At 47.1% G+C, this 15,918-nt stretch overlaps 1 protein-coding gene across 5 annotated transcripts; it reads right to left on the reverse strand.

Moving 5' to 3' along the window:
* Window positions 1-5,200: 5,200 nt before the first annotated feature.
* Window positions 5,201-11,348, reverse strand: Ing1 (inhibitor of growth family member 1). Of its 5 annotated transcripts, none has more exons than XM_026400224.1 (2): window positions 11,262-11,348; window positions 5,201-6,166 (listed from the first exon to the last, which is right to left on the reverse strand). In XM_026400224.1, the coding sequence occupies exon 2, from the start codon at window positions 6,018-6,020 to the stop codon at window positions 5,463-5,465; it is 558 nt and encodes a 185-aa protein (XP_026256009.1). In that variant the 5' UTR covers window positions 6,021-6,166; window positions 11,262-11,348; the 3' UTR covers window positions 5,201-5,462. The 5 variants fall into 5 exon arrangements, with proteins under 5 accessions (XP_026256009.1, XP_026256017.1, XP_026255989.1 ...); XM_026400232.1 differs by lacking the exon at window positions 11,262-11,348 and adding an exon at window positions 10,859-11,159; XM_026400204.2 differs by lacking the exon at window positions 11,262-11,348 and adding an exon at window positions 10,182-10,382.
* Between the last annotated feature and the right edge of the window lie 4,570 nt (window positions 11,349-15,918).

The raw sequence follows: 15,918 nt of genomic DNA on the forward strand, positions 1-15,918 counted from the left end.
AAACCTGAAGACATTAAGTCTCACACTGACCAGAGGACAGCAGCTGTCCCGGCAAACTGCTTCAAGCCTCCTGTAAACTAGTCCTGAAGCCCACCACAGGGCAAGACAAGAAACTTGCTGCAAGTGTCCTACCTGGCCTCCCTCAAGAAAAACCCATGCTGGGGCTGAGGATGTGGCTCAAGCGGTAGCGCGCTCGCCTGGCATGCGTGCGGCCCGGGTTCGATCCTCAGCACCACATACCAACAAAGATGTTGTGTCCGCCAAAAACTGAAAAATAAATATTAAAAATTCTCTCACTCTCTCTTAAAAAAAAAAAAAAAAAAAAAGAAAAACCCATGCTTAAGGACAGGCTGGTAGTACAGGCATTTGTGTTCCCAGAGATCCTTTTATTCAGGCAAGAGCACCAGGCAATGCAGACCTTGAGCTCCCACCGTCCTGGGGCCTACTGCAGCCCTACTCCTGAGACCATTCACATTTCTTCTCTGGTCTTCAATTTTCTCAGTCACAAGCTAATGAAATTCTCTACACCATAAGGCTGGGAGAAGGGCAGAGCTGGTGGTCATTGTGAGACACTTGATCAGCTCCACACAGCTTACAAGATCAGTTAATGTGGGCTGGGGATGTGGCTCAAGTGGTTGCGCACTCACCTGGCATGCGTACGGCCCGGGTTCGATCCTCAGCACCACATACAAACAAAGATGTTGTGCCCGCCAAAAACTAAAAAATAAATATTAGGGGCTGGAGATGTGGCTCAGCGGTAGCGCGCTCGCCTGGCATGCGTGCGGCCCAGGTTCGATCCTCAGCACCACATACAAACAAAGATGTTGTGTCCGCCGAGAACTAAAAAATAAAATATTAAAAAAAAATAAATAAAAAAAAATAAAAAATAAATATTAAAAAAAAAAAAGAATACTGTGCCTTACAGTAACTCACATAATCTCCCAACAGCCTCATGAGATAGGCACTGTTTTCCTGTTCATTTAAAAAAAAAAAAAGATCAGTTAATGTGAGTGAGCAGATCCTGTACACTAGTGGGTATTCCTGGCAGACACAGGGCATATGCAGCCTGTGCCAATCAGTTTCAGCATGAGAGACTCAACGTGCTCACCAGGAACAGCAGCATCTTTGTGGCAGGTTACTGTATAAATTTAACATATAAACAGGAACAAAAAAAGCCAAGCACAGGAACTCCTGCCTGTAGTCCCAGTTACTAGGGAAGCTAAGGCAGAAGGACAGCAGGTTCAAGGCCAGCCTGGGCAACTTGGTGAAATCCTGATACCTCCCCCGAAATTAACATAAAGTATACAGGAGCCAAGAGTGGTGGTGCACACCTGTAATCCCAGCAGCGGGGGAGGCTGAGGCACTAAGCAACTCAGTGAGACCCTGTCTCTAAATAAAATACAAAATAGGGCTGGGGATGTGCTCAGTGGTCAAGTGCCTCTGAGTTCAATCTCTGGTACCAAAACAACAACAACACAAAAAAATGTATACACAGGCTGGGGGTGTAGCTCAGTGATGGCGACTTGCCTCACACACAAGCTCTGGGTTTGAACCTTAGCACCACAAAATATGAAGGAACAGAGGGACAAGTACCCAGCACAACGTCTAGCCTGAAGTGACAAGTGGGGCTATCAGCACCCATGAGGAATGCTGCCTTTAAAGCTAGTGCACTTGGCAAGCACTTGCTTGTTGACAGATGTCCTACTTCCACAAGCACCGAACACTGTAGATGAAGATCTAACCTGTTACTCAATCTGCAGTGACTTTTTTGTGAACTGGATTTTAAACTGAAGACACCAACCCCATCTTTCTGAACAAAATCAAGCACTAGGGAGTGTCAGAGGTGAGGGAAGGAAGTGACCCAATGGGTCTCCGTTCCAGCTGTGTCTGCCCTCATGTCTGTGAGGGCTCAGCACACTAGTGTGTTTATGAGCTAAACACTGGTTAAATACTCTGAAGCAAGGCCCCTAGTGGAAAACCTCAGGAGGCCATTTTGATTTAGCAACATGACAAATTCAGAACGACAGAGACAGGCAAACATGGTACCTCAAGAAAAGGAGGTACAAGTGAGCAATTTTTCCAGATGAAAAAAATCCAGAAGCAATTCCCAATCTGCCTAAAATCTCTTGAATTCCAAGATTTAAAGAGGAATGGACAAGCTAAAAGAGGGACTCAGACAAGATCCATTAAACCCTCCGCACATGCTGGCAATTCCAGAGAGTCACAGGTTACTATATAGCAGATGACCCAGTGTGGCATTTAAACTTGCAGAGACAAATTTTAATCATTCTGTCTGGAACAAGAAGTGAACATAAGCAACACAGGGATACTTCAACCAAGTATCTCCTCTGAAAACAGAACACAGCAATGGTCTTTTACTTTGATAAATGCTTTGCTACCTGAGTGCTGGCAAACACTGAAGGTCTCTGGTACCTAGACAACTCACATAGCTCTAATCACACTGGAAAGGGCCGCTGGCAAAGGTCCAAGTCCCCAGAAGGTATGTCCCTATGGAAGGCCACTGTCTGTCAGGAGGCAGCATCTCTTCTCAGCCCCTGGAAGAGCCCCAACCCCAGCCCCCTCCCCCTCTCACTTAACTGAACTATCAGGTTCACTTTATCAGTCTAAAATATAAATGTATTGCACCACAATGAGAACATTTTAGACCTTTTATTTGAACTGCTAACTTGGTTTTTATGCAACAAATAAATACTGAATATTTACATAGAAGCCACTGTCTAAAGGAACTCAGACCCTCCTTGGTACCCACTGGGGTTTCGAGGAACCATCCACTGCATATAAATATGGTCTCAACCCTAAATCTTGACTGTTCCAAGTACTTACCTGTACTCGAGTACTCTACCGTCCAACTGGAATCAACATATAATTTAAGACTGCCAATTCCAACAAAATTTCACTCCATAATGTACTTTTTTTTTTTTTTTTTTTTTTAAGGAAAAATGCCTGTGTCCTTATTAGAAACCTCATTAAAGCTAGGGAAACTTTTCCAAAACTGAATGACTCACACTCATTTTTCAGAAACAACCTGTGTGAAGAAAGTATTTTAAAAGTAAAAAAAATTGTAGACCAACACATAAGCCATTTTTCCAGAGCAAACACCCAAAAGACCAAAGAGATACCTATACAGCAAGGTGTGGCCCAAGTGCCATCTCTCCGCATTACCAAAACTGAAAAAATATAATGAGTTCCAACATCAGCAACTGCTTTCCACTGAATCTTCATTCCTATAATTTAATTTTCATTATTGGCTCCAAACGGAAGTGAAAAACTATCATAGAATTTTACACAAGCAAAGATTCTTTATTTTTATTGCCTTGATTTTCATTAACTATTTTAATTATCTAACTTATTTTCATATAGTAAACTCTTGTTGTTCATTATTTGTCTAGATAAATCTCAAATTTAAACACCCAAGATTCTAAAATGACTAGAAAGTTAACAGCGAAGTATTTGGGCTGTTAACTATTAACATGCAAAAAGTTGAAATTTTAACATATGATCAACTATAATTCTTACTTCACTATTAACCCTCCATAGTGGAAATTCCTTGACTAGAAGTCTGGCATGAGTAAAGTTCTCAATAACTGTTTATCAGAAGTTTATGGTTAGAGTCAGGCCCAGCAGCATATGCATACATGCAGTCGTAGCAACTCAGGAGGCTAACGCAAGAGGATGGCAAGTTTGAGGCCATCCTGGGCAACTTGGCGAAACCCTGTCTCAAAATAATGAAACAAAGGGCTGGAGATATAGCTCAGTGATATAGCACTCATGAGTTTAATACCCAGTACCACCAAAAAAAGTAAACCATCAGAAAAACACTTACTGTTTTACATAATGTAGACACAGCTGTCACCAACTTCACAGAGATGATGCTCAGTTCACCTATGTGGTGGCTCCATGGACACTGTACAGCAGGCTGCAGAAAGAACTGAATTCCCATGTTCCAAGCTAAAGAGAACCACATTATCACTAAGGAATGATTATCACCCAGGGGGTCGTGAAAGGACAGATCAAAACACCAGAGGCTAGTCTAAGTCAGCGGTCAGCAAATGTTCTGCAAAAGGCCGGAAAATAAGTTAACTTCAGCTTTTCTGCCCGTGCAGTCTTGATTACCACCACTCAACTACCATTTTACAAAAGCAGCCACAGACAATACATCAGGAAATGAGCATGGCCGTGTTCCAGTGAAACTTTATTTATAGATACTAAAATTCAAATTTCATATAATTTTCATGTATTCATGAAATATCTTTTTTAACCATTTAAAAACATAAAGACCATTTGTAGTTCACAGGTCATATAAAAACAGGTGGTGGGCTGGATTTGATGGGTGCAATTTCCTGACCTCTGTCTAAATATATATTCTTCTTTGACATGAATTTATCTGCTGGCAATTAGGTAACTTCTACTTCAATACTGAGAACAGTTAATACACAATTTGCTTAAGGCTTTGTCTAAACTGCTGGTGTATAAATTTTTAAGACAAAATTTAAAAAGTACTTAGGCTAAAATTAAATATACTGCTAGAGAAACAAACTGGCCAAGTTTCATTTATTCTTGACATCACACCTGTACAACTCACACACACAACAGGAAGCATACCTTGGTTTCACAACAACATCAGGCTGTGCTTCCAATTATAATACAGCGAGAGCAAGATCTCTGGGAAATGTACATTTATACACTTGACATAAGTTAAAGATGACCACAGTATGATCTATGATAGCAAAAGCGTGATTTAAATTCTATCACTAGACCACTTCTTTTGGGTTCATAATAAAAATGAACCCAATCATTTAAAAATGGCCATTGTGGAAACAGGCCAGTATATAAAATATTTGCCATGTAAAATTTAACCCTTTACCTGTTTTTGCAGAGCTGGGGATAAACCCAAGGTCTTGGGCTTACTGGGCACTTTTCCACTGACCATGTACCTTCTTAAAAATAATCTTCCAACTTTGAACCTTTGTTATTGAATTGTTATATGGATGTACATTATGGTACAAGAAACAAATGTGCTGTAGGCTGTACTTTAGCAACCCAGCTAATTAAAAAAATGTTCATAATGTGTAACATTATTTTTTATTAAAATAAAATAGGTAAATCTTTTCTTATCACAATGTATTAGGTTGCTTCCAAGTCATCCCCCCACACACAGAAGAAAAAAAAAAAATCAGTCTGAGACTCACGTAAGTGTTTAATTGAAACCTATATTTGTAGTTCCTAAAATGCTGATCCATAGACCACTGTCTTCTTACACACATATACCAGTGAGAACAAAAGGTGGAGAGAGTCACTGCCATCCCTGTGAAGGAAACGGTGCCTTCTCCAACATTCCTTGAAAAAACACATTTGACAATCCTCACACCTCAGCACAGGTGGCAATGTAATAAATACACTAGCTGGTTCTGTTTTCCCCACTACTAGTGAATGTCCACAAACTACCTGTTATAGGCTCTCTCTTTTTTGGACTTCTCCAATGCTTTGTCCATTGTTTTCTCATTTTCCCCCCGACACTTGGGACAGTACCACTTGCCCTTTGGTTTATGATTGAGTCCCACGCATGAGAAGTGGAACCATTCGATGGGGCACTCGTCATTGTCGCAACCTATCATTTCTCCATAGGAGACCTGATTGCACAGACAGTACGTGGGCTCATTTGGGTCGATGGGAAGGTCTGCAGGGGATGCTTCCCTCTCTGCTTTGGCCTTAGAGCGTTTTTTCTTCTTCGAGGTCTTTGCTTTCTTCTCCTTGGGTGTTCCTGAGGTGATGTCATCATGGTCATGATTATTAGATGCATTTTCTCGATTCTCATTGTTGCGCTGCCTCCGGGAACGTTTGTTATTCGGCTTTTCTGCCTGCGTGATTGTCTCATTCTTTGACTTATCTTGGCCAGCTTTGCCACTGTTGCCAGTGGTGTCATTGATTTCCTGATGTGTTTCAAAGAGTTCCACATGACTATCCACTTGTCTGGTCCGGTTCTCCACCAGCTCCACCATCTGACTCACAATCTGAATCTTCTCATCGCCCAGTTCCTGGCTCCGAATCAGGGCTCTCTGGATGCAGTGTAACACTCGGCGTTTCTGGGCACCATCTGTCTCTCGTTTAAATTTCTCGTAATATTCGTCCAATTCCTTCAGGATTTCTATAAACAAAATAATATAAATTACACATCCAAGCTATAAATATAAATACTAGTGAAGAAAACCACTCGATTAAATAAGCCTTTTATTTAACTCTTTAGTCTATAAAAAAAGTAACTGCTAAGGATAGATAAGACCAAGGCAAACTTTTCATATACAAATCTTACCACCTGTAGGCCTTTCCAGAGACTTTCTCACTGTTGAACAAAGTGCAACATCAACATAGTTCCTGTTTAGCCGAATACCTTCTTATTTCTCTCTCAAAATACCCCAAGGGACTGGACACAGTTCAGAAGCATCAGTGAAAAGTTCCAATTTAGGTAAAAGTGGTTGGGGCTAAATTTTTTTTTCCTATTAAATTGTCAATTAGAGGGGCTGGGGATGTGGCTCAAGCCGTAGCGCGCTCGCCTGGCATGCCTGCGGCCCGGTTCGATCCTCAGCACCACATACAAAGATGTTGTGTCCGCCGAAAACTAAAAAGTAAATATTAAAAAAAAATTCTCTCTCTCTCTTAAAAAAAAATGATAATTAGATCTTATAATTCCACCATTTGTATTCAAAATTTTCTCTAATAACAGCTTTTATTCTAATGTATCAACGTCTAAAATACCCTGTGAGACCTGTGAGAGAACGTACACAGATTTTGACAATGGTTATGCCTGGGGTTAAAAGGCCCAGGATCAGACCACTTAATGACCAAGGCCCTCAGTCACCTGTTACTTTACGGCCTTTCCAGGGTGTTATTGGGCACTACTGAAAATAACAATGGTTTGGTCACAATAACACTGACAATTTAGTGTTGCTTTCAAACAAAAATAGCAGATTTCATTTTTTATAGCAATTACATTTTTAGAGCTACAAAAGTCAATAGACTCAAAAACATCAAAAACAATCTGAAGACAATGCACGTGATTTTAACAAATGTAATTAAAGAAATAAAAGCTATTAAATAATCCAATTAAAGCAAAACTATATATTCTTACAAAAAACCTATTAAAATACCTAGAAATTCCCAGTTACTTTAAAAAAATAGTATACACTTCAATCCTGAAATCTTCTTATGGTCTTTTAAAACAAAGAAACTACCCTACACTCTTCAATTAGGAAGTGGATGAGAAGGGGAGGGAGTTGGAGGGAATGTCTGGAATATTACCACCCACTGAGCTTTCGGATCTCTTTAGCTGTAAGGTATAAACCTGGCTGGGAGTGGTGGCACACACCTGTAATCCCAGTAACTCAGAGACACTGAGGCAGGAGGATAGTAAGTTCAAGTCCAACATAGGCAATTTAGTGAGACCTTGTCTCACATTACAAAATAAAAAGGGCTGGGGATGTAATTCCATGATGGAATACCCCTTGGTTTGATTCCAGTACCAAGAGGGAGAAAAAAAATAAAGACAAACCTGTCACCAGAGTAAACACATGAGCTTAAGCCAACAAGAAGAACAATGAATGGTTAAGATTATATTCCAAACTCTGAAGATATTTCCCAGAGGAACCATACAGACCTTACTACCAAAAAGGTGGAATAACTAGCCTCACAGCCTTAATTAACTCAACAAATCAACTGATCCAACTTATTTTATCAGCTATTAAAATGAGCTTATGCCATTTATTTTTAATATTCTGCTGTCTAAACAATGGCATGCATTTCTTAGATGTTCTAAGCAAAGTACTTTATCAACAAAGTCACAAAGAGCAATAAACAATGTTATTAACACCACTGCTAAATAGGAGGTATTCTGCCAGGGCAAACTGCTTCTTCTACCTCAAAAGCTCAGCTTCAGACTGCTGCTGACCCTATCTTCTAAAAATATCCCACATCAAAGTACCAGCACTATAAAAACCTTAAATCTTACTTGAGATTGCAGCAAGTTTAATTTGGTCTGTCCAATGATGAAAACTGCAAATTTTATAAAAAGTTGCATGGACTTCCCTTAGCATTTTCAAACTTGGAAAAAAATTCAAACCACCTAATACCATGATAACTAACCCCTCCCTATGGGTTTATCTACATCTGATGCTTACCAAGCACAGGCTGTCAAGGAGGTTAGACTTGCAACAAGTTTTAAAGGAAAGGCTTGGTTTAGTGTCCTGGGGCTCTGGCGACACCTCAACACCCATGGCCGGCTCGCTGCAGGGACAGATGCAGGAGGGCAGGGTGGCGCTAGGCAGTGTAGGGCGCGCACATTATGCGGAAGGCGGCGCGGTAAGCTCTACCATCAGGTGTAGACAACAGCTTTCCTGGGTGACACAGACAGAATCCCAGAACTCGCGGCCCTAAGACCCCAAACCCGCCGTCGCTGCCTCTCGCTTCAGGTTCCTGAGACCCCTGGGTCGGGCAGGCTCGTCGTGTCTCGGGCACCATCCTCAAAGCCGGATCCCCAGGAACACACCCCTCGCTCACTCGCGATTCTGGGTCAAGCGCGCCGCACCCTCGGCTCAGCAGAGGCAGCGCGAGCCACAGGGACTGGGCAAGACGGCCAGATCCAGCGCCAAGGAGCCGGCGGCAGCCATTGCACCGAGTCCGGAAGTAGCTGGGCTCAGTCGTCAGCGGAGCCAGGGAAAGGGGTCGAGGCGGACCGACTCCCGCCAATGGGAAGAGGAAAGCGCGCCCCGCCCCGATTGCCACCACCTATGGGGATCGAGGGGCCGGAGAGCGGAGGCCAGGATCGCTCCAATCAAAGCGCAGTGCAGCCCACCCCCTCGGTGCCAGGACCCAATTCGAGGCGGGAGGCAGGGCGACCCGAAGACATTCAAATCAACTCGACCTCCGCCCTCCAGCCCCGCCCCTCTCAGAAAGAGGAAAAAAGACAGCGGAAACAGATCCATGCCAGTCATTACGCAAGGCCCGCCCTCATCCGGCCTGGTCACCAATTGCTACGCAACAGATTCATAAGGACATTCCACGGAGACGCCAAGGCCAATCACTAGGGTGCTAAGGCGGAACGTTCCGCAATATGCTAATTAACTTCCTATAAAAGTCGCTGCGAAGCTACGTCCCGAGCAGAGCGCGCAGGGGCGCTTTCCGGGCAGGGTTCTCTAGTGCGTTTCGCCAGCCAGCTTGCCTTCCATTTCACCCCCTCCAACGCTTCCGTTTCCCTGCTGCGCAGCCCTGTAAACATTAGTAAACTCGCGGAGACGATCCACGTTCAAAACACAACCCCAGTGCCTTGACTGACCCGCGGTAAAGTTTCCCTAACAGCGAACAATTCCCGGCGGACACTAAGCCTCCACCTCTCTGCCACTCCGGGCTGCTGGGTCTGCAGGAAAGGACCCACAGGTCCCCTCACCTGCCACCTTCCTCTCCAACCAGAAGTCGGCCAGCGCCCCCCCGAGCGCAGCACAGATGGGCGCCTTCCCCGCCTCCGCTCCTCCCCTTCCCTTCCCTTCCTACTGCACACCCGAGAAAAGCCCTCATCCTCCGCAAACTACACCGGCGGTGTCGCCCCTCCCGGTCGGCCCCGCTCCACGTCCAGCGCCAAGGGCCGGAGGGGGCTGGGCGGGGGCAGCCGCGACCCCGATCGAGCCCTGCCCCGTACTTTATGTAACACTCGGATGCAGGACCGGGTGGGGTACGGCGCCGAGGGGCCCGGGCGGCGCTAGGGTCCGCGGGCACCGCGGCCCGCAGCCGTCCCTGCAGCCGCTAAGCCCGCTCCCCGCAGCCGAAGCGCTCGCACACCCCTTCGCTCGCGCCGCCGCCCGAGCCCCCTCCCCGAGGACGCGGCGGAGCCCCGCGCCCCCTCCCCCGCAGCACCCGCCTCATCACTTCACTACAAAGAGCGCTTCGGTCGCGCAGCCTTGCAGCGCGCCGCTCGCGCTCCTTCCCCCCCCGGGTCCCGGCTCGGCACACAAGGACCTTGGCGGATCAAAGGCGCCCCAGACCTTTTGTTCCTGTCCCGACGAGGCCGCCGCAGGGGCCGCCGCTCCCTCCGGGTCCAGCAGGACCAGCCGGCCGCGGCGGCCCGGACCGCGGGGATGGACGCGGCCGCCCCCGCCCATCCATCACCGCCGTACCTTGGTATTTCGCGTCGATCTCCCGCATCAGCGAGACGTTCCTCTGCAGGTCGAAAGGCAGAGACTCGATAGAGTCCAGGTAATCCTCCACATAGTTCACCAGGTGGATCTGCTCCCCGTTAGCAGGACTCAACATGGTTCACCCCGGAGGTCCCCGGCGACTCGGCGCGGCTTTCCGCTTCCTCCAACCCCCCGCCCCCCTCAAAACAGCACTGCAAAATGCAAAGCTCTCCCTCTCCCGCGCCCCCCCCGCCGCTCCGGCCCGGCCCGGCCAGCGGCTACATCTGCCGGGGCCGCGGGGACCCCGGCGCCTGCGGGCGCGGGCCGCGGTGGCGGAGGCTCCCGGGCTCACGCCCCACCGGCCGCGCAGGCCCCCTCCCAAGCGGCAGGCGGGCGCGGGGGGCCGCGCGTACGAGCGCGCACACACCCGGGAGAGGGCCGAGCGCCGCGGCCGCCGCCGCCCACCGCCGCCGGGCGGGGAGGGGAGCCGAGCGGGGCGGGCAGCGGGAAGGGCGCGCTCGGCAGCCCGCCGCGCCGCACTTGTCCAACGTGGAAAACCCAAATACCAGTTTCAAACACTTGGGAAACATTCAGCCCCGCGCACACGGCGCATGCGCCCCACCCCCCCCGCCCGCTCCCGGCGGCGGCCCCGCCCCCGCCGCATTCACGCCCCTCACCGTCCCGGGCCGGGGGGCGGAGGGCCGCGATGCCGGCCTGCGAGGGGGCGTGGCCTTTCCCGTCACTTTCGCTGGGGCGAGGGTCGCGGAAGGGACAGCGACAGGGCCGCCGGGCTGGGGCGACGGGCGAGGCGCAAACTTTACTAGGAGTTTGCCACTTGATGGCGAGGCTGTTGGGAGGCGTTGCACGCCGGCCGGGAGACGCGGGGTGGTGGCCTGCTCCGCTGAAGACCTTCCCGGGACCTGACTGGCCGCGGGACGGCCGCCTGAGAGGCTCCGACAGTGGCAAACCACCATTACCTCTCCCGGCCTTACTCTACTCGTCCCCGCCCCGCCGCGCAATATAAGTACGAGCCGGAAAAGAACTGGCAACCCGGAGAGCCAATCCACTTGCAGACCTTACCTCTGCGGCCAATCAAGACGGAGAGGGGGCGTGACAAATTCGGGCTCCTCCTGGGCTCCTACTACTAAAGTCTGGAGGCCGGCAGAGCGGGTGGGCACTGGAGGGGCGGAAGTGCTGGCGCAAGCGCACTAGCATCGGCAGCGGCCAAGGCCCGCGCGGGAGGGGGGCCGAGTACTGTAGCGCGGCAGGACCACCACTCCCAGCAGCCCTGGCGGCTCCCGCGGCTGCGCTGTTCACCACTGCCTTCCCTTTGTCACCTCCTGGAGCTCGGTTTGGAACGGCTTGGAGACAAAGGGGCCCGAGAGCAAAGCTGCTCCCTGGGACCGAGCCTCTGCGGAGGGCGGGCCGGCGGAAAAGATGCTTCCCTGATTCCTGGCCCGTTAGGAGCCCTCCGAGCGCTCTCCACTCCCCACCTTTCGGAAGGACCGCCAACACCTGGGGCGCTGGCGGCACTTTAGTGTCCTTTGACGCCCCAAACCCTCTTTAACCTCCCTTCCACCATGGCTCCAGGATTTAAGACTTTCTGAAAAGCCCGGCTCTGAGCCCTCCGTTGCCTAGACGACCGGATGGTCCGCCCCGCCCTTTCCGGGACAAGCCACGCCTCCCGGTCGTGGCCACGCCCCGGCGGCGCTCCCGCCTTTGTCCGCGCTGCGCTGTGGTTCCCTCGGGCTGGCTTTCGATCGCTGCAACTGGAGTTGCGTGCGGTCGGGTCCCGGCCCCTCCGCTTGGCTTCTGCTCTGGCTGACTGGGAGCGGCGCTGGGCAGAAAGGTCCGGCGTCGGGCGGCCGGTGGCCGAGTGCCGAGCGGAGACCCAGCCCCAGCCGCGCCTCCCGGGTTTCCCCTGTCTCCGTGTCAGCAGCGTAGGGTTCCGCTGGTGTCCGGGATTTATCCTGCTGCAAACCTGGACGCACGGCCGCAGACAGACACTTGCAGTTTAAAGGGGCACACTTTCCGGTATTTGAAGACTTGAAATGTTACGTGAAACATATCTGTTGGAATTTTTTAGTTTCCTGTATAATCAGCACAAATTCGGACTAACCTAATTCAGTATTTGTAAATAGAGTGTTTACCGCTGGGGTGCGCATTCCCTGGCCCCGTAGGTTATTTTGTGACGTGGATATTAGGGCAGCAGAGGAGACTGGATTGAGCTGTATTTGGAATTGGATTGTTCACATTGGAGCGTTGCTGCGGTGCTAAAGGACGAAATGAAGTTTCATTTCGACCACACGATTCACTGGCCACTGGTTAGCACAAAACACTGTGACGTGTGGGAAGAGAAACATGAAGTGAATAAAGTGTAGAAGGGGGTGCAAGGTTGAATTTTAAATATGCCTTTTTCGCAAAGAACATGTAAGTAACTTAAAAGCACAATAGCAAAAAAGAGAACCTGTCTAGGTTCTTTTAATCCTAGCAGTCATTGGCCTGAGAATGAACAGTTTTTAATCTGGACTCAAGAATAAAGGTTAGCAAGAATTTATCCCATTCAAAAATGATCTAGCTGGCCAGGCTCAGTGGTGCAGGGCTGTAATCCAAGCTGCTGGGGAGGCTCAGGCAGTAAGATGGCAAATTTTAGAGGCTAGCCTCAGTAATTTAGCAGAACTCTGTCTCAAAAAATAAAAAAGGCTGGGGATGTAACTCAAGCACCTCTGGATTCAATCCCCAGTATCAGAAAACAAAGAAAAAAAAAATAAACTGGAGTTAGAACTAGCTTATTTTTCAAAAAGTCACAATACTATCTGAATAATTCTTCTTCTTCTTCGTGAACTTCACAGATGCATAAACCAAAAGGCTTCTTATTCATTCAACTGGAAATATTTGAGTAGTTCCACCACGTGCCAACTACTGTTTTATGTGCTTGGAAGACAGTAGTGAATAAGCAGTTTGACCTCCATAAAACAATTAATCCGCCCCTTAGGGTAAAAAGTCAGAAAGTGTCTTCTGAACATGCCTAGAATACCAATAGATAAAATAACCATTTATCTTGCATTTTAAATATGGCGCTAAGGAACAGTGCTCAATTTTTTAAGAATCCTGACTGTTTCAGTTTTGCTTTGTGGTGTACTGCTAAACTACACATTATAACTTTTTCCTAAAATTACATGTCAGGCTAGAGCAGTTGTCTAGAATGTGCAAGGCTCTGGTTCCATCCCAGGCCCTGGGTTTGATCTCCATCTCAATAAATAAATAAATAAACAAAATTATGTTTCTAGTTTAAAAGCATTCAAACCTATGAAGAAATGAATGTACAGTTCATGTTTTGAGATGGTTAAAATATCTATACTGGGCTGGGGCTGTAGTTCAGTGGCAGAGTGCTTGCCTAGCATGTGTGAGGCACTGGGTTTGATTCTTAGCACCACATTAAAAAAAAAAAAAATAACAAAGTCATGCTGTCCATCTACAACTTCAAATCTTTTTTTTTTAAATCAATAACTAATCCATCTTCACTTGAAAGTTCCTAAATGATATGTCACCATAATCTCCTCTACTTTGGATTTTCATGATTTTGCCTTGAAAGAAAATGGAGCTGGGTGTGGTGGCACATCTCCATAATCCCAGAGGCCTGAGAGGCTGAGGCAAGAGAATTTCCAAAACCAGCCTCAGCAAAGGTGAGGTGCTAAGCAACTCAATGAGACCCTATTTTTAAATAAAATACAAAACAGGGCTGGGATGGGGTTCAGTGGTGAGTGCCCCTGAGCTCAAATCAGGGTACTCCCCACTATTCCCCCAAAATGAAAATGTAATCCTGAGAACTATATTTTATTGTCATTAAAGACTAAAAAATGGCATTAATAATATTTTGGAATCAATTTTAATTTATTCTGACCTAGATTAGGCAGAAGATGGCTTCAAATTAACAGATTCTCTTTTTAGGTATATGTGCTAGTAAATCTTCCAAGTCACTGTAGTATTCATTGTGCAAAAACAATATTTTTTCATCATTAAATATTAGATTTTATTTATCATTGCTTGGTGATTCCCAAATGTTGTAAGAAAAAGTAGAATTGGTGCCAGTCAAAAGCTGAATACATTACAAGACTAGTTTTCTGAAAACAAAAGATATCATTGTTAATTTAAAAGTCATGATTTTCTTAGGCCAATCCAAATATGCCACCTAGCCAGATTAATTTTTTTCTTTCAGCTATCCAGATTCATGTGTAGGATTTGGATGTCAGTGTTATTAAATTTTTTTTTCCCAAAACTTCTACTGTAACTCTTTTCTTGGATTTCTCATGCATCCCAGCTTTTGTTTGTTTGTTTTGAAATTTGGGATTGAACCCAGAGTTACCACTGAGCTCCATTCCCAGCCCCTTTCACTTTTTATTTTGAGATAGAATCTCACTAAGTTGCTTAGGGCTTTCTAAATTGCTGAGGCTGGAGTCAAACCTGCAATCTTCCTGTCTCCACCTCCCAGATTACCGGCCCAGCTCTTGTCCTTTTTTTTTTTAAAACTGGCATTTCTCTGATTAGAATCAAAGCTTTCTCTATCTGGTATTTTACTGCTCAATCTTCCTCTCTCCTAAATGGACTTCGTGACAGACTATAATTCAGCAACATTCAACGAGTTCTTTTCTGAATTTAGTGCTGTGTTTAAAAAAAATAAGTTAAAAATTTTTCAATCTCTAGGAGAGAAACATACACATTTCTCTAGAAAGAAACAAGAGACAATTACAAAATAACATCAAGACAAGTATTGCACTGGCAGTGAGGAAGTGGTGTATTCCAGAGAATTTAGAACAGGTATGGAGCATGAATGGTTAGCAAGATGTATTTGGGCTTCTAATTTGGTACAATTTAACTTTGTGCACGAAAACATTGGACTATAGTTTAGCTTGAAACAATTGCAGAATTGGATTCCAGGACCTTGAGAAAAAAATTTAAGTACTCTAGGAACACATTTGTTTGTCTCTACTTTGCCTTTTAAGAGAACATAAAACTAAAAAAAGAACTGAAGAAACTGCTGTTTTGAGAACTGAAAAGCAAAGGGATTTTTTTTTTTTTTTAGATTGTTTTGCAAACTGCCAATAGGGGCACATTTGTCGATACTATTTGAAAGTAACTCTCAGAACATTTTTGTTCTCAAAGAATGGATGATAGCTCTTTTACTGTTAAAATGAATCCCAAGCAGGCAGTTCCTGCTACGTGTACTTGATGAATGGGAAGGTCTTCTAGTCTTGATCTTTCATCCAGAGACCCCCAAGAGAGCGCTAAGGCACTTTTGTACTGTGTGTGGGCTGCACGTTGTACTGTGATGCAGACATGCTGTGTGAATGTTGGGGTGCAGTGTTAGGATACATACATTCTGCATGTAGGGTGCACATTTTCTTAGGATGCAGACACGATGCATGTTGAGGTGCAGACGTGCTTCGCGGGCCGGCGAGGTCCAAAGGTCCATCTTCCCTCGCTGCGGCCGCGGGCTGGCCGCCGCGGAGGGGCCTCTGAGCCCGGGCTCGCACTGCGTCCCCAAGGGTGTGCAGCGCGACCTGCGCTAGGAGGGAAAGCGCCGCAGGCCCGCCTGTCGCTGCAGCCCTCCCGCCTCTCCGCCCGCCTCTGGCCCCACACCCCGGCGCCGAGGCCAGCCCCCAGCTGGGGCCGCTGCCACCTCCTCTTCCGGCGGCGGGCGGGGCTCTCCCGGGGTGTGGCCTGGGCGGGCTCCGGG

Source organism: Urocitellus parryii, chromosome 2, assembly GCF_045843805.1.
Source record: "Urocitellus parryii isolate mUroPar1 chromosome 2, mUroPar1.hap1, whole genome shotgun sequence".
Lineage (NCBI taxonomy): Eukaryota > Metazoa > Chordata > Mammalia > Rodentia > Sciuridae > Urocitellus > Urocitellus parryii.

Coding starts and splice junctions, on each gene's coding strand:
- Ing1 (XM_026400204.2), bottom strand. CDS start 10,317: ATGTTGAGTCCTGCTAACGGGGAGCAGATCCACCTGGTGAACTATGTG. Junction 6,167..10,181: donor GATCGACGCGAAATACCAAG/GTACGGCGGTGA, acceptor TTTTGTTTATAG/AAATCCTGAAGGAATTGGAC.